General features: G+C 26.9%; 2 protein-coding genes across 2 annotated transcripts; one reads left to right on the forward strand and one right to left on the reverse strand.

Annotated features, from left to right (window-relative positions):
* Positions 1-3,350: 3,350 nt before the first annotated feature.
* LOC111040948 (G2/mitotic-specific cyclin-B) lies at positions 3,351-7,836 on the reverse strand. Its single transcript, XM_022325044.1, has 8 exons — positions 7,458-7,836; positions 5,985-6,190; positions 5,720-5,918; positions 5,498-5,641; positions 5,261-5,422; positions 4,777-5,016; positions 4,427-4,717; positions 3,351-4,180 (listed from the first exon to the last, which is right to left on the reverse strand). The coding sequence occupies exons 1-8, from the start codon at positions 7,488-7,490 to the stop codon at positions 4,082-4,084; spliced, it is 1,374 nt and encodes a 457-aa protein (XP_022180736.1). The 5' UTR covers positions 7,491-7,836; the 3' UTR covers positions 3,351-4,081.
* A 403-nt stretch (positions 7,837-8,239) lies between these two features.
* LOC111040940 (ras GTPase-activating-like protein IQGAP1) lies at positions 8,240-19,270 on the forward strand. Its single transcript, XM_022325037.1, has 33 exons — positions 8,240-8,645; positions 8,725-8,829; positions 8,902-9,136; positions 9,194-9,338; positions 9,414-9,571; positions 9,637-9,771; positions 9,902-9,986; positions 10,041-10,126; positions 10,186-10,339; positions 10,397-10,560; positions 10,761-10,895; positions 10,954-11,116; positions 11,184-11,329; positions 12,534-12,633; positions 12,691-12,836; positions 13,016-13,156; positions 13,224-13,394; positions 13,464-13,565; positions 13,637-13,801; positions 13,877-13,990; positions 14,107-14,318; positions 15,085-15,319; positions 15,604-15,701; positions 15,815-16,040; positions 16,123-16,287; positions 16,347-16,523; positions 16,584-16,713; positions 16,779-16,896; positions 16,963-17,115; positions 17,931-18,087; positions 18,156-18,280; positions 18,353-18,584; positions 18,970-19,270. The coding sequence occupies exons 1-33, from the start codon at positions 8,626-8,628 to the stop codon at positions 19,084-19,086; spliced, it is 4,815 nt and encodes a 1,604-aa protein (XP_022180729.1). The 5' UTR covers positions 8,240-8,625; the 3' UTR covers positions 19,087-19,270.
* Positions 19,271-19,927: the final 657 nt, after the last annotated feature.

Here is a 19,927-nt window from a genome sequence, read left to right on the forward strand (position 1 = left end):
ATATATACTTTTATATGAATGTATATCATGATCTAAGACTTAAGAGTTAAGAGGTATACAAATATCAAATTAGCTCTTGGAAAGATAAGATAGGAACGTTGTATCATAGACCATATACCCTTATGGTTTATACTAAACAACATTATGCCTATAACAAAATATATTTATTATTATATATATATACCTATTTAATATATTTATCTTTTGTCTAATTGTTTACGAACAAATAACTAAGTAATTACGAGCTTATTTTTTAGCTCTATTATGTGCTACAAGTCTTCTATTAGTTCTATTAACAACTTGTTAACTGATAGGTAAGACGTCTTCGTGGACGAAATATTTAATCAATTTTTATTATAGTTGATTTTATAAATAGCTACCTACTTATTTATTTTAAACGATACTACGAAGGAGTAATAAAAGAGTTACACAAGTAGTTGTTCCATGGTAGTAAATAGGTACCTACCATGAAATTTAATCCATGGGGGCGTTGCCCCCACACCCCTCATATGTATTCACTTTAAAAAAATGAAAAATACAGAAAAAAAGGTAGACAAGTGGGTACTGCAATACTGTACACTAGTTATCGACTATGGCATTGTAAGGAATGTGTTAGACGTTAGTGTTAACTGTTAGATATGAATTCAATGATAAACTATCACATAATAAAAACGATTTCGATCGGAGATCGGCTCGTAGACGTTGTGTCGTCCTGGCAAATTTTGAATTCAAACGCTCAAAAAAATTAGATGGATTATATATGAAAATGGTTGGAAAATGCTAATAAATAAATATTTTTTGTGAAAATGTCAAGTGCCCAAAGTTGAGTGGCACCAAAAAAATAGTTCTGCGTAGAAATTCCCTTTATTCATTCCTATTTTTTTGTTATTTCTGGCGGTTTATAAAAAAATAAAAATTTCTGTTGAAATGTTAAAGGTTTATTAATATTTTAGAAAACAATTGAATCATTTATTTGGGAGGGACTATTAGTCTATTAACAAGTTTTGGAAGGCTCAACCCCCCCCCCAGAATCCCGCATGTTACCCCCCGTCAAAAAAAATGTTTCCGGACGTTATGTTCCAGTCTGTTTTTAACCCATAAAAAGTTGAGTCCGGTATTTTAAATAACCAAATTTAAATAGCTTTTGTTTTTTATAATACGATTAAAGTATACAATTTCAGTAAGATTGATAATATTTGACGGAAGGATAGCAAAAGAATTTAAATCACAATAACCGCATACCTATTAATTATAGTCACCGCAATGACTGTCTTGATAAAAATACAAATAAAACTAAAAATATGCCAAAAACCATAGACCTATTAACAAATTAATAAATAGGTTAATAGTTCTATGCCAAAAACGAATTATTATGAAGATAAAATAAAACAACATTGCAATGAATTTAAATGTAATAATGATAATATTTATATTTTTTAAAAATAACAAATAAGTGATCAAATGTAAATAATTTGTATGTGATTAGTACAGTGACTAACTAAAATATCAAATATAAATAATTGAGACTGATGAATTTTATATTTCTAAAAAAGTCAAAAAGATTAACCGATTTTAATTTAATAAAATCATATGGATAATGTCCTATTTCAAGAATAGACGAGGACGAAAAGTCCGAGAGCTCATTTTTTTAACGGGGACGAAACCACGAAACGTCTAGTTGCGCTTTTATGATCTGCACTTTCTATGCCGTTTAGATATGAATAGATACGTGTCTTGCCGGTTGCTGTATTTTATTTTGTATTATTAAGTCTTGTTATTGTTTTTTTTTCTAAATTTGATCTATATTTAATAAAGTAATTTTTTTTTAATTTGACCATGAAATTTAACATTTTTTTTTCTGAGAAATTGAGGGAGCAACCCCCTCAAATGCCATCTAGCTTTTCTGTGGTTATTAACTTTTATTAACTCGCATACTAGCAAAGTTATTTCCGTGTTTCCGACTATAGTAGATACCTATTACAAGATTTGTTCAGATTAGGATATTAAAACACTGAGGTCAATAATTAATAATTATATAGACAATATTATGGTATTGGTACATAGGAGTTTAACGGTTCAAACCTCCCCAGAAATATTTTCCAACAATATTCTTTTTCGACTTTTTCAACAATTATAATATGTAAAGTATAATTTTACATTTGGTTTTAAATATTATTTTGAAGATATTCGACTATATTGACGTTCGCTCGTTCTACACATTATAATAAATATAATTATTAGTTATTACATTAATTATTTAGCCGTTTTCGTCGAGTTAAGTGTCTGGTGGTTTAGATATTTCTTGGAACATATTCGAACAGCATTATGTTATAATTTAAGTAGTGTATAATATGTATATTATTATTATACTACCATGGCCCAAATCATATGAGTTGAAGTCATAAGGGATGAGGTTATATTTGATCACCTCAGTATCGACCACACCCACATGTACATGGCCAATGGTTACCCTCTGCCTTACTCATTAGGTCAAGCACATATTTCACTGTTTCATTAAGTACTATTTATATATTATAAATATATTAAAATAAAAAAATGGAAGACTATTTGTAATAGTAAATATATAACTAGTAATTACATTTGGGTCACCACTCACCTTTATGCTATTTGAATATTATACAATTTTTGTGCAGTCATGTCGTTTGATACTTTCTACCCTAGAGCAAACATTTTAATGCCGCTATTCTTTATCAATATTTATTTAATTTTGAAGCATCAATATTAAAGCACTGACTTACAACAATAAATAAGTCCTTTAAGGTTTTAAGTATTATTACAGACACCTAAAATAACACAAATAATACCATAATAAATAATTGTGCCCTCATAATATATACAAATGTAACTATGTAAGACCTGTAAAGTAAATGGTAAAATTGATAAACTATGTAATATATAGAATACAATTTGTATTCAAAATTAATCTAGGATAGTAGGATTGTCTATTGATGTTTTCAAATGAAACTATATTTACTAACATACATGCCAGGTTGCACGGACAATCACTTAACATTTAACAAATTAATAGTGAGCAGTTTATAGTATTTATATGTAACACTATAATAGTATTGCAATTAATTAATGTTATGCACATAAAATATATTTATGAAAACTATAGAAAAAATTTAGCGATCTCCATTCCACAATATAGAAATTATTCTATTAGGTATGAGGAAACATTACTAAATAGTAATGATACTACAACATTGATTAGACAGAAATGTCTTTTTTTTTTACAATGGTTATCCCAAAGTTAATTCCCAATGCAAACTTGATACAGGTTCTAATTTTAAAATACTAAATAATGTAATCAACTTGCAACTCTGAAGTTTGGTTTTACAGACTATTTATTAAACAAAAAAAAATTAAAACTAACTTACACAATACAATTACTTTTAGAAAACATAAGAAAAATATATATTAATAAATAAATGATGATGTGCAATGGCAGAGAACACACGTTGATGATAAATTCAAAAGGAGACAATAATTGTAAGGCGCATTTTCATACTGAGAACGGTATAAATTGAATTAACATTATTTTTATTTCTTATAAATTTAACTGTGTTAAAAACAAAAATATTTCAGTCTATTGTCTGTGTAAATAATTTAATAAATCTTAAATTTAAGAATAATTCATTAACGCCCACAGAAATAAAAAAAATTTATAAAATTGGAACATATCAACACAAGTATGTTATATCATCGCTTCAAAGCAAAATTACTTTTGTTCAATTTTGTAAAATTAAAATTTAAGTGTGATTTAATAATTGTTACTGTATACAATGGTTATATATCAAAATACACTTAAAAACATAACAAGCTAAACATACTTTTCTTAAGTTATATAATTTATAGGTATATTTGTTTTGTTCAATAAAAAAAAGACATTAATTTGTACTAACATTGTTAATGCGCACATTTTTCACTTAAAAAAAAAATAATGTTAGTGTAATAATTATAAGAAAAAATCTAATGTAAAAACGGCGGCATAACCACTCAAGATAAAAACAAAATATATTTTAAAAAGTTAAAAATAGTTAGGTCTGGAGATACTTAATTAACATTTGCGTGCAATAAACCTCATAGCTGGTGAACTCAGTAAGGAACTTGTTGTGATTCTTCCCATCTTAGCACTCTGGTATTTTTTGTAAACAGCCTGAGTGTAAAATAAACAATACTGATAAGTTATTTAAATAGTAAGGTTTATTATTTTTATTTATCAAATTATGAATACAACATAAAAAGATGTAACTTAATGATACATCTAAGTGAAGATATATATAGATAAATCCCAAAAACCTCTTTCATAGAGTTTCATCTAATAACATTTCTATTTTTAAATACCTATCATTTTATAGAAGATTGAATGTTAAATTTTATATGAAGTAAAAAAGTGTTTTACCTTGTATTTCCATTCAGGGGCATTAAGAGCTAGATGTGCAAGCGATTGAACGGTAGATATTAATTCATCCATTTCATATGTAGAGTGTTTTTGCATTACATCTGTCCAATATAAAGATAATAATGATTTGACATCTTCAGGGTTATCATCTAATTCAGGATCATTAGTTATGACGACTGCTAACAACAAGCCAGATGCAGCTATTTCAGATGGCTTAATATGTGCTAAATTATAGTCAATTAATGCCAATTCCAAAAAGTATTTAGCCAAAGAATGTTGGGATGATCGTGCCTAAACAAAAATAATGTATTTATAATTTATAATACAAGAAAACACTATGTATCACTTACACCTGACACTTTGCTAAACCTTCGCAAAAAGGTTAAGGAGAAAGGTCTAGAAAGTGAAAAATTAATAGTTCTGAAGACATCCACTAAACTTGATTTTACTTCATCCTTCGTGAAAGCATTGTCTGATAAATAGACAAAGTCAGTTATCTCAGGTACGTATATTTCTTCATACTTGCAGCCAAGCAGTAGACTTGTAGCTCCAATTAATTGAAGTTTATTTCGAGCAACATTTTGGTTTTCCTGAAAAACAAAGTTTAAGTTAGTTTTTTTTAAGACTTATTTAAACTATAGACATAATGATAAGTATGTAATTTAATAACATTTAAATATATATATATAATTTGCTTAAAAATTAAACGTTAGAATAATTCAAACTTGCTATGTTATCTATTTATACGATGGCAAATGGATGTGGGGTCTCCAAAATAATTATAAAATAGTTGATGATTGGGACAGGTTCAAGTAGCTAAATATTTATAATTACTTGTAAATATCTGTCAAGAATTCCAACAGCTGTATAAAGAGATTCTTGCATAATTTGAAATTCTTGTTGTACTTCCACAAGCCAGTCAACAACAACACTACGGTTAGATGATGTGATATATTTGTGGTTGGCTAAATAATCTTGTTTTATGGAATGTTGATTCTTAATTTATAACAGAAACAATAAATTAATACTCATACATAGACATTTCACTAGATAGTACATTGTAACAAATACCTCCAAGACCATCATATAAGCAAAAATAGGTTTGGAGTATGCCCCAACGAGAAAAGGATCGAATTCATCATTTTTGTCAACAGCATCTACTTTACAAGCAGTAATCCATTCTTGTTCCTTCTTTTGAGATTCTGTCAATACAGCCTAAATACATTTTTAAATGTGATAATTTAACAAAGGAAATATATTAAACGTATAGTTGTATTTGAGTATTTCACTTACTGATTTGTTTTTAAGTGACGAACTCCTGGTCAAAGTTCCTCTATAAGTCTTGATCAATCCAACTGTCTTAGGTCTGATGATAGCTTTTGGAATGTTGGATACATTTTCATTCAAACCAGAATTAACTTTAAGAACAGTCTTAGATGTATTTAATGAAGGTTTCACTTTTGCAGCAACGGAAGTTGTAGTACGATTTAAACTGAACAAAACATAATGTTTCATCATTTATATTTAGAAAATGGTAATTACACTGTAAAACACATACTTAGAAGCAAGTCTTGTAGTAGGCTTTGTTATTTGGATAGTAGGTTTTGTTATTGTAATCTTTCCTTTTTGATTAACATTCTGATTATTCTGCAAATTACTGCTTAAGTCATTTAATACAGCTCTTCTTGGAGCTATTAAACCACTGCTTTTAGAATCTTTAACTCCTTTAGGAATATTATTTTCATTATAAACTTTGTCTTGTCTCTGAAAGAATTATAAAAGTATATATTATTTTTAACCAATAATATGAACACGCATTGCCGTTTAAATGATAACGATTTTTTTTTTTTTCTTGTAACTACTATTGTACAGTAATTAACAGAGCCTTAACAATTTTAACAGAAAAAAATTTAATTAAAAAATTTCTAATGCTTATGAATAGATAACTCTAATAAAAAAACATTTTTTAAATTATAATTTAAACAGCAGGAATATTTTAGGTGTCTAATACTGTGGTTACATGCATAACTAATACCGATTTTTTAATCCAATTTGAATTAGTTAACTCCTGAACTTAAATGCATGTAAAAAGCAGTTCATTCAATTTACTTAAAACGGTTTAGTTAATTCAAATTTGAAATACCTACGGGGGTACAATATGCATGCACTAACACCAAATGAGATTATCAATTCAAATTAGGGTAAATAGGTTTAACTTTTAAACTCTGCATGTAAACATTGCAACATACACTGGTTTGGTGGAAGTGTATTACAATAATACGGTTTAAGACTTGCATGTATACTTGTATTCTAATTTGAATTGATACATTACAAATCAAGTTAATTTGAATTTAAGGATGCATACAAATAGGGACACAAGGTATATCATTACAATTATTTTAATTACAACAAGAAACAAAAATTGTAATTTTTCACATGAATATTTTATTTTGTAAAATATATTCAGATGCTCATAAAAAATATTTTGTGAAATTACCACCAACTTTATTTTAATTACCTATAAATGTATGCAAAACGTATATGGAACCTTATATGAAAATATAAAATGTTTCAACATTAGGCATGATTAGTAAAAATTGTATGCACATACAAAATGAAACCAGATACGGTTTTAAAAAGATGATAATATTTTAGCAAAATAATAATTTCTAAATCTCGTCCGAGTATAGAATTTTAGTACAACACTGAAAATGAGATATTGGGTAAGTATTGTCTTATTCATTATTCGCAGGATATCAAACAAAAATCATCAATAATCAAACACAGTAATTTTCAAAAAAACATATTATTTTCGTAGTGTATATAACGTGTAAGAATTCAATGGTTATTTATTATTTTCAATACATAAATAATATAACATATTTCAATTTTAATAACATTCAGCCGTAAAGTCCTAAAAAACCATTGTCGAGGGCCTTTACGGTTTACTATAATAAAAACCAACATTCGGGTGCGTTGACTATACCCCGGGCCATGACATGGTTTTTGGAGCTTACGGAAAAAATCTTACCAAGTGCAAGTCACGTCTGATGCCAGTCGCCATTTTCAATAGATAATAACGATGTTGAACAAACGAGAAAAAGAGTGTAAGGCCGTTGTCCGTTTCTCCAGAGTAATATTTAACAATAAAAAGTACTTAGCAGTCTAAACGAAACAAGATCTCGAGAACAAAAATCAACAATGTATATACGTATACCGTAATATTGTATACAGTTTAACAAAAATAGTCTTGGAAAACCGAATAACAACGTCTACGGAAATAGAACAGAAATAAATTAGACGACAATATTGTCGTTATTACGGAAAAAAATAATTACAAAAAATGAAGTTGAAATAATCCAATAATCCAGTGAGACACCAAAATGAACAAGACGTGAAACTTAAATTATTTAACGGATTTTCTCCCCACTACGGCCCTAAGTTACTTGACATTTTAACGTCTGTAAGCGAACCGTCCTACAAAGATGTGACCAACATAACATTGAAATAATACTGGTATTCAATTTGATTCATGAGCAGGTGGTTTCACCGAATGTTTTTTGAAACATAAATAGATAGGTAATTTTTTAATTAAAACTCACATGATATTACATTTCTTACATTTCTTAAATACCAGATTTTAATATTAAAACGTTTTTTAGTATTGTGTGGGAATTAAAAAAAAAACAATTTATAAAATGGATTTTTCATTTTTGTCCGTAACCGTGGTTAGGTAAGGTTAGAAGACCGTTTCCTAAACGGTTCACAACGGAAATGATAATATAATATTTTCTTGATAAGAAATAAGAATGTTTAATAATTCAATTTTCGATAACCGTTAAAAATTTAACATTTGAGTAGTTGAGTAAATTTGACAATTGACGGTTGACATTACGTTGACATCTTCACTCTTCATAGAAAAACGAGATAATGGATGTATTCTTGTCTATGAATGGATGTATTGACGACTTTCGGCTAAGCGCTTGTTGATTATTTTTTGTACATTTGACATTGATTTTTTTTTAAATTTTTACCTTCTTTTGTTAATATAGTTGGTGTTCAGTATTACGTTATCAATTATAATTTTTAAGCTTATTACACAACGTCTATTTAATTAATAGTTGGCACTTAGTATAACATATTTTTTAATTATCTTTAAATTATAATTAGATATCAGTTTTTTGCAAATCAACTCAAAAATGTCAGTAATTCTTCCAAGGTAAATTTTTCGATTTAAATTAATTTAGTCTTAAGTCTTGTATTTTTTTATTATTCACATGCATGGTTTTATTTTGCAGTAACAAACCGCAGGAAATTTTAAATCCAAGTCTTATTGAAGTAGATATAATAAGACAAGATAATTTGGCTTATGAATACCTATGTCATTTAGAAGAAACAAAAGTGTATGTTCTTATTTGAGTACTTAAGCTTTTTCTAATGTTAAATAATACAAATATATTTATAAATAATTCTAGATGGCTAGAGTCGTGTTTAAAAACCACTTTACCACCTGTAATGGAACTGGAAGATAATTTACGAAATGGTGTTTTGCTAGCAAAACTAGGAAATTTCATTGCTCCTTCAACTGTACCATTATCTTGCATTTATGACCGTGATGAAAGACGTTACAAGACAGCAGGTCTTCAATATCGTCATACAGATAACATCAATTATTGGTTAAAATCTTTAAATGTTGTTAATCTGCCAAAGGTAAACTTAAGATATTGATAAAAGAAATGTATTGACAAGTTCAATTTTTATTTATAGATATTCCATCCGGAGACCACTGATGTTTATGATAAGAAAAATATGCCAAAAGTTATTTATTGTCTTCATGCTCTAAGTACCCATTTATTCAAACGAGGTCAAGCACCATTAATTCAAGATTTATATGGAAAAGTTGATTTTTCAGGTGATAAAAAATGAAGAAAAAAAAGGAATTTTAAATTAACAAATTAAATTCTATTTTTTTGTTTTTATATTCAAGCTGAAACAATAACTGCCACAAGAAAAGAATTGGCAGAAAATGGTATAGAACTTCCTAAGTTCCAAAAAATTGCAGGACTTTTATCAGAAGATACAAAGGGAGACACATTAACATTGCAAGAAGCTATTATCGAAATAAATAATTCCATTTTATCTAAGGTAGCAAATTTCTATTATCTTTTCATTTTTATCTTGTAATTATATATTGTATTTTAATATTTTAGGATATGAATTATTTCACAAAATGTCTATGTAACAGAGCAGCAAAATTACATTTTATTAATTTGGATTATATAGATAAATATTTAGCCGTATTACGTAATGTTAAATATTCAAAAGAAGAATCTACTTTGAATAAAGTAAGATATTTAAATTTCTGAACATTATTTTATTAATACTTGTATGGAAAGCAGATAATTATAATATTAATAAAAAGTTTCCAGTTTTTGAAAGACAAAAAATTAATTTATACATCTTAATCTTTTTTAGTCCCTGAGTGAAAGTTTTGAACCAGACACGTATGATAATATTTTAACTCAAAATGAAATACAGGGATATATTTCATCCACAAATAGTAAGGAACTTTCAATTTATTGTATGTAGATAATACATTTTTAATTTATTGCAGTTGACCAAAAGTGGAATGAAATGAGTAAAGCAAGTTGTGAAGATGAAGTTGTCGATATATTAAAATCAAAATACCTGCCTTTAATAGTAATTTATATATTATTTAGTATGTATTTGTTGGCATATTAAATATTATTTTATTTTAGGATGTGCAAAAGCAAAATGGTAAATATTATAAATCAGAATTTCATAATCTATTAAAAACTGCTAATCATACAACTTTTAATGCAATTGATAAAAAATGTTTTCTTCAACGTGTTGTTAACATGGGAAATCAATTGGCGCACAACTATAACAAACGTAAGAAATTTTTACAAAAAAAAAATTTATAAAATTATCCAAAAATAATATTTTCAGAGGAAACTTCTATAAAAAAATTAAATGACACATTAATAATTGATGATATGGATGGTTTTACACGTGTTCTCAAAGATCCTATATTAAACTTAAATCATCTTATTAATGAATTTGCTATACCTTTGTATTTTGAAGAACTGAAGATTGATCGATGTGATATAGATGTAAGATAATGATTCTAATACTATTTTATTTTTATTCTGATTTGGATAATATTAATATATCTTTTCTTGTAAAATTACATATATTGTAGAATAAGAAATTTGATATTTTAAATTATATAATGCATTTTTTAGAATATTGATGGCATCATTGAAATTAATTTAAAAATAAGAATAATTTTTACCATTTTAATTTTTTACAGCAAAACCTTAGTTACAATGATATTGTACAGAGTTTGCAGGTTTTAAATCTGATAGCTGATGTAACAAAAGCTGTTCTATCGGAAAATATTGATTTAACATGGGATCGACTTGCAAAATTAAAGAAATTTTTTCCAGTAAAATTTGATAAAATAAATCTAAATATCAATTTAAATGAGTTTGTTAATTTTGTAGGATCAAGAACTTGATGCAGGATTAAAATTACAATACTGGAGTGCCTTTGATGCATGTAGACGATTTAAAATTATAAATAAAGGATGCTTCGGAATATTATCATTTATGAATATCAAAGATTGTGTGAATATTGTTCATAATCAACTAGAACAAAACAAAGAAGGTATCATACCTTTAATCATAAAAAAAATATAATTGTCTAATCTATTTAAATGTTTTATGGTCTACAGTTATTAATGTTCTGCAACAGCTTAACAGCGCCCTAAAATGGAAAGATTTTAACACAGTAAAGCAATGCATTGCAAATCCAGTATTGCAATTAGAAGAATATCCAGTTAAAGCTAAAGACATGCAGTATGCATATGAATTATTACTGGTATAAATAAATATTTTAGTTTATTGTGTTAATACATAATACTATACACATTCAATATTCTTACTAAATGAATTATACCACAAAGTAATGTTACTTTGTAGGTGCCTCCCTTTACATTTGAAAATACATTCAGTTTTATGTGAACAGAATATTAGGGAAGATGTACTTTTTATTAAAATTTTAATTTATATAATAGTTGCTTCAACATTTTAAAGAATTGTATACCCACATCATCAACATAACAAACTCATAAGTTAGGTTTGAGACTTGTTGCACTAAAAATAACTGGAATATACTTTAAAATGTGCAGCTATTTTTTTGTTTTATTTTTTGAAAGAAACATAATATTATAGAAATATGAATATATAAAATAAATAGGTGTATAATAAAAATAATTAATAAATACACGGGTTACTCATCTCTATTGTCATCATGTCCATATGTAACATAGGAAAAATATATTTAATTTTTAATTTTTTTTATTATAATTTTACTGTCAACATTTTTGCATTGTATGGTAAGACATTTTTATATGTTTTCAAATTTGAATGAACTGAGATTACAGTCAACGTAGTGAAAGAATGTTTGATATCCACGAAAGTGATCAGTGCATACTTAAAATATATTAAATCGTTGATGTTCATATTTTCAGGGAATCTGTCAAAACTTTCTTTGTCTCCTGATACAATTTTGGACATTTTTATCAACATTTGATACCTTGTTTTCCAACACTGTTTCTATTTTTGTTATTATTGACTTTCTGGGTTTTCTATATATTTGGGTTAGTCTTAACCTTGTGTCTTCCAATAATGAAATAAATTTGGCAAGTGATAGACCTTAAATTGTAGGCATCAATAAACAAGGCAACAGAGGAATAGTATTGTTCAAACAGAGCTTCCTCTAGTGTCGGTTAAACAGAAAGAAAGTGATAGTCCTTGCTTTTCTACAATCGTTATTGTTTTAGACAAAAATGCAAAATTTGATTTAATAAACAGTAAACACTAAAAGTTTTTTTATGTTATGATGACCAATATATATTTGTGCTATTTTATTTGAGACATCATCTTTGCAAATAGAGCTATATATAGTGGATACCTATAAAATAAATGACTAGCTTTCTACCTAGGAAAAGGGCCCCTTTCTAAAAAAAGCCATGGTTCCACCATTGATACCAACAATAACTGTACGTATTTTTATTATTTAGAATCGTCGAAATGATTCTGAGGACGAAGTTGAAGTATGGAAAGATGATGTAGAAGATGTCTTAAAAAGAGTGTGTGATGAAGTTGAAAGTATCCATAGAAGTGAGTTTTAAGATTTAATTTTATCAATCTCTGCTAAATACATACATTTTAATTTAGGTGCTGAATGGCTTTTATCTGTAAATTTATCTTTGGTTAAGAATGAAAAAACTAAATTAGCTCAAGAATTTCTTAAACTGGTTCCAATGAATGAAATCGAACAACAAGAAATATGTGTTTCATTATTACATTTGCTCGAGTCAAAGGTAGGACCTGTTTTAAATTTAAAATTTATAACTTTGAATGTGTAAAGAAAATACTATTCCATAGATGATTGATATTATGAGTTTCAAAAAGTCTATTTCATGGAGAAATTAAATTAAGTTATTATGTAAGGTTAATATTTACTTCACTGATTATCAAATGTTTTAATATAATATTTCAGGCAAAATACCGAGGTCCTTGGGTCACACACCAAACACCGTATGGTCGATGTATTTATTTAAATCTAGAAACTTTGGATTACTCATGGGAGAAACCAACTTTTTTCCCTACCCCGAAGTATATAAATATGGAAGAAATACAAGTAAGTTAAAATCCAAATAGATCTAATATGCTCATGATTATAGTTTTATTTGAATTTACATCTATAGACTACAATAATGAATATGAAAAAAAGTTATCAGCATCGAAAAGAGTCTGAAGAAATAAATAAAATGATTATTCAACTTCAAGCTAATATTCGTGGATACCTAGTTAGACGAGAAATAAAAAACAAGAATAAGTTGTGTTATAGACACGAATTATACGCTATAAAAATACAAGTAAGTTGCTATAACTTTTTTTAAAATCTATTAACATGTTTTTACAATTAAATCAATTATTTGTTTTAGAAATGGTGGCGATGTATTTTATTCCGAAGACAATGGACAGCTTTGTTAAAAAAAGTTAGGAAGCAATTGAAACCTTCTCAACGGGTTTATACTAAAAATGATGTTAGTAAAACCAATATTTTTTTACTGAAATGTATGATATATTTAAAAATAAATATTTGTATGTGTTCTAGGTAAAATATATAATAAAATTACAAGCAGCTTGGAGAGGTAAAATGGTCCGTAAACATTTTTATCATTTATTTCATACAGCAAATCCGCCATATAAAATTGTTAAGCATTTTGCTCGTTTACTTAATTTTAATTTGGAAGATTATCATCGGGAATTAGAATTACAAGTAGGTCTTAAATTGCATATTTTTAATATCAAATTATCAATCGTATAATTTGATTTACTTTTATTAATTGTATAGAATCTCCGCGGGCAAATTACTCAACTTATACGTCAGAGTAACAAAATGTCTCTTGAAGCTGATGAATTGGATACAAAAATAGGTTTACTTATTCAAAATAGAATATCATTACAGGTAATATATGGTAGCAACAAATAATTATGTTTATTGTTGAAATATAATGAGCAATATTAATATGAAATAATAGTAATTGTTAAATTAAATGTTTTTTACATTTTTTTGCTGTCTAGGATGTCATTAATCATAAAATGAAAACTAATGAAGACAGTAATAAAATACAACCAAATAATATGCAAAATTCTATTAGTTTAATGTCTTTAAATAAAAATAGTAAACATCTCTTGGAATGTTATCAGCATTTGTTTTATATGCTTCAAACAAAACCATATTATTTGACTAAACTAATATTCTGTTTACCATATTCAGTTCGTCACATTTCTAAGTAAGTATTAATTACATTAAATTGAAATTTTTGTTTAGAATATTATATACATCTGTATTTTATTTTATAATTTTTTTGGGGGGTTGGGGACTCTCGGAAAACAAATATTCCTCCATCTCCCTCTCTGCTTTCTGCTTCTTCCCTTCCTTCAATGTGTTCTTGGACCTACTCCCACAATCTTCCTATTTAAGGCATGGTTTGCCTAGCGGTCTTTTTTCTATTCTACTTTTATTATTGTCTTTTTTTCTCCTGCTCACATTAACCTTTTTGGAACATATTTTGAAGGTCTTCATTGGTTCGTATTTTTCATTCTCTGGTTCATGAGTCCAGATATGGGCCATAGATTTGTTTTTGAACTTTTCTTTCAAATGTGTTTATCTTACTTCCTAATCTGTTCCTGAGCCAAATAGGATAATGGGGTGTATTATTAATGTCATATACATTTTAATTTTTCGATTCACTGGTATTGATCTAAATTTTAGCAGGGTTCCAGCCCCAAAATAGTATTGTATATCCTGTTGAGTAAAGCAATGAATCTATAATTGTTGCACTCTAGTGAATCATCCTTTTTGTGTAACGGGCATACCAAAGCAATTCTCCGGAATCCTTTCTTCTTTCCAGACCAATTCTATTAGGTTTTTTACCGTTTTGGTTGTACACCTGATAGGGTTTCTTCTTTCAATCTCTTTAAAATTTCACCCTGAGTCTTATGATTTTTAACCCCTAAATTTTCTATGTATACTAATATTTAATACATTTATTTCAGATTTTTAGAACAAATTCTTATGTCAGTTTTTAATGCTGGAAGTAATAGTCGAGATGCTTATTTTATGTTAAAGCTATTAACATTAGCTTTAAAAGAAGAAATCAAAATTAATTGTACCAAAGCAGCAGAAATTAAAACTTCAAATCTGTACATATTAAAAGCAATTGTCGACCAGGCAAGATGTTTTGATAATCAAAAACGTTTGAATACAATCTTTAGAACGGTGGTTGAAAAGGTATGTTTTTAATTTACTCTGATTAATAACTGTAAATTTAAAAAATGTTTATACTTAACTTAAAAAACAATATATTAATTAAATAAATCATCTCAAAAGTACAATTGTTAAACAATTAAAGTGCTGTATGTAACTTGCTAAGCTTTTTTATAATCTTGAATTAAATTAATAATCGGCTTATTTTTCTTTTTAATGTAACTTTCAAATCTTATAACCAATTGTGTAGTAATAATAATTACTTATAGTATTAATAAGTATAGTAACACATCTTTGTTATTATTCAGCTAATACATCATAGAAATAATCTATTTATCGACACAAATCCAGTTACAATTTATAGGGCTTGGCGTAATGAAATAGAGACCAACACTGGAGAGATATCGTAAGAATTACTCATACCATTTCATACTATTCTTACTTATTTATTTACCTATTTCATTATAAAATAAAGATATTAATTGATTGATAATTTGATATTAATATATTTTTTAATAGAGATCTACCTAGTTCTGTAGATCAACACACTGCATTAAAATATGAAGAAGTTCAAAAAAGGTTAACTCATAATTTGGAACAGCTACAAAATATAACTGAAGAATTTTTAAATAAAATTCTGGATTCCAAACCTTTAATACCTTATGCCATATTATACACAGCTCGAGTATTATGTGAAACCATACATGAATTATTTCCCGATACTCGTGAAAGTGAGGTTTATAAAGTATGTGGCATAATATGATGTTATTAACTTTAAGTAAGATAATAAATTAAAAGTAAATTCATATAATATTTCTTTTTTTTAGATAATTGGCTACTTTGTCTATAATTTATACATGAATCCGGTTATCATAACACCTGAAATTTATGATATATTTGAAACTAAAATTGAAGATGGAATAAGTTATCGCCAACGTCATAATTTAGCTAGTGTAGCGAAAATCTTGCAATATGCATCAAATAAAAAAGGAGTAAATTAATATATCTACGATTTTTTTATTAAAATATTTACATTTAATTTAATTTTTAGTACAAAGATGAAATCCATTTAAAATGTATGAATCCATTTATACTTGACTGTTACACAAAATTAAAACTGTTCTTCAACAATTGTACTAATGTAGATGATCCTGAAGTGTATTATAACATAAATGAATTTACAGACGTAACACTTCTTACTAAACCATCAATAAACATAACATTACAGGTACATTGAATTATATTCATCTTAAGAAAAATCAATTAATAAACTTCATTATTTGTTTAGGAAATCCAAGAAACCCATTCTTTATTGCTAGATAATATTGATCAAGTAGCACCTGATCCTAATGATCCAATTCATCAATTGCTTGATGAATTGGGACCTTCTGCACCAACAATTTCACAACTTTATGGATGTTAGTAAAGATTATAACAACTTTTTTTTTGATTTTGTGCTTCATTGTAACTTATTTATTTGTAGCTGATGACGATGATGTTATTGTTCAAAGACGAATTGCTACAGTTCATGTTTGTCTAACATTATCTGATAAATTTGAACCTAACACAAAAACAGCTTCTGTGACTAAATTATTCATCAAGTATGTGTACTTTAAGGTGTACATACTTTTTGAAGGGTGCAAATTCATTTTCATCTTTAATTTTAGGACGAAGGAGTTATTGATAAGAGTGCTTCCATATTTAAGTGGACATACATTACCCGGAGCTTTAAGAATCGATTCAACATTAGATGAAGAAAGTCGATTTGCTGACAGAGAAAACAAAATAAGAGCTTCTGGAAAGACTGCAGATTTTGAAGAGTAAGTGGAATTTTTTGAAAACTTGATTAAAATCAAATGAGCAAGCACATTTTTGAAATAGTAATTTTAACGTTTTTTTTTATTTGGAAGACTTAATCTCGGGCCTCTTGGACTTAAATTTCTAATTTAAAAATTTATATTTTTTTATTTTAGCTTTAAAAGTCATTTAGTTTCTTAACTGCCAAAAACAAGAGTTCTTATTTTTCTGTCATAAGCTATGGTCCAATATTCCTTTGCTAGTCTGTGTTAGTAGTATTTGCTTCTTGACATTTTCCATCTCATGTTCATCTCTCCATCCATAATTGTAAAGGCCACCATTCGCTTGCCATACATTTAACTTGGAATTCAATGTTATTTACCACTTCTGTTCTACTTTATTATATACGAGTCATTGAATCCTTGATTTTCCTAAGACTTCCTTTATCACCTTTCGTAGTACCCTATGTGGCACGTACATATATGAGAATTAACATCACATAGGTAGTATACAATTGTTCTTTTGATAATAATTTAGATTTGAAAAAGTGTACTAGGATAGGATGAATAAGCATCTATGGGACACTGACAATTTTGTATTTATTTTGTCAAATATATTATTTAAATCTAATTCTTAAACCTCTTCTATTCCGTAATTATCTGTTGGTAATTCAGATATTTCTCTTTTTTATCTTTAATGTTAAGTTCGTACTTTTTCCTGATCTCTCAAGTTTCGCCTTACTTTTCTTCACTGCATCCGCTATTTTTGCTCTACATATAAGAATACAATTGTAGATAGGTATCATAACTTTTAACTGTGACCCTTGCAATATGAATAGGGGAACATTAAAAGAAATTAAAGCAAAATTAAGAAAACATTTGAAAGTCTTAGAAGAGGAAGGTATTGTGTCAAAAGATGATGGATACCAAGGTATAATTACATCAGTGGCTAAAGATATTTGTAATCGAAATAAATATCGTCAAATCCAAATTAAGGTTTGTATGAAATACATAATATGTTCGTTTCCACTAGGAATAAATACATTTTAAACATTGAATTTCAGGAATTGCAAATGTTTAAGTCTACCAAACAGAGATTAAATGAAAAAATTAAATATTTAGTTGAAAAAATAAAATCATATGAACAGTACATACAAACTTGCTTAGATAAACATAACACCGGCCAAAAGTAAGAATAATATTTTTATTTTTATTACATTTAATTAGATTGAGCTATTAAATTTAAAAATTATATCTTCAGAAAACAAAAAAAATCATCTAATAGAGGTACACAGTTGAAATCTAAGAAAAGTATTCGGTATACAGCAGCAAAATTACGAGAAAAAGGAGTACTAATCGAAGTAGAAGGACTTCCCGATGGGCAGTTTAAAAATGCTCAATTTGAAATTTCCCCAACTGACATGCATGGTGTGTTTTTAGTCAAAGGAAAATTTATGGGAGTAGAAATGGAAACTATCAATATAGATATACAGGTAAATAACTCGTAATATGGCATATAATAAAATTGTATTAATGTTATAGTTCAAGACCATTATTGAATAGTCCTTTAACCATAATTGGGGTTTGGGACTTACTGCACTAAAATCCTTAAAATATGCAATTAAAATTATCAAAACATGCATATAAAATTGTTAAAACCTCAAAAATAATTTAAAAATGAATAATAATTGTCAATTTAGGAATTAATAGTTGCTGAACCTACCCTAACTCGGACATTTATTAATTTAAACAATAATCATTTAATATTATAATAATTTAAAAAAAAACATGAAAGAAGTCCCAAACCCTTCTATAATAATATTTATTTTAATGTTTTAAAATCCTTTATTAATTATTAATATATTTTATTTATTGAAGGATTTGTTAAAACGTCAATTTGAAGGAGCAACAATAATGGATATTTTTGGTACAGCCAAAGTCAACGTTAATTTATTATTGTTTTTATTAAATAAAAAATTTTACTGTAAACATTAAAATCTATTGATAAATATATATAATTTTGAAAATTATAATTAGCATGTATTAATAACATTAGAATATCTTATAAAAAATTTAAATTTTTTACTTTTATAATAATTGTATATTTTATAAATAATTTTTAACTGTACTCACTGATCAGTGATCATACTCTGTATTACATCTAAATAATTGTTTACACATTATGTTTTTCTATTAAAATTAAATACTATTTTTATTTTCTGATTATTTAACAATTATTGGAAAATAAATATCTTTATATAATTTTCTGTATTCATTTTATTAAGTTTTGATTGGTGATTAAGCTAGTAAAAAAAAATTGTTTCATTGACAATTAAGACTTAAAAGTGGTTAAAATATAATCTTATAATAGTTTGTAATCTCATACTTCAAATATATTTTATTATATGCAGGTTTTTACATGTTTTTTAAATGTCTATCTACCCTTGCCCCTTGGGGTATAAAAACTAATGATCAGACATCACCCTTCGCCTTACTCTCTAAAAACAACAGTCCTCCAGTAACATTTATTAAGAAAATAATCACCATAGAAATCTTAACTGCAGTGTGGGAGTTCGGTTGTGAATTGTTATTCATGATAACTCAACCTTCTAACAGACAACAGTTACTAATGTAGATAATTTAAAATTGTTTACAAGAGACAGGTTATCAATAAAAGTCATTTTTAATCTTAATAAAAACATACTTACCTCAAAAGTTATATTTACATAATGTTCAGGTTTCATACCAAATGTATTATTACACTATACAACTTTGAACTTATACAAAGTATTGATAAAACAAATAAATGTTTTTAAGATATATCTAGCTAATGGCA

The sequence above is a fragment of the Myzus persicae genome, unplaced genomic scaffold (genome assembly GCF_001856785.1).
Source record: "Myzus persicae strain clone G006 unplaced genomic scaffold, MPER_G0061.0, whole genome shotgun sequence".
NCBI lineage: Eukaryota > Metazoa > Arthropoda > Insecta > Hemiptera > Aphididae > Myzus > Myzus persicae.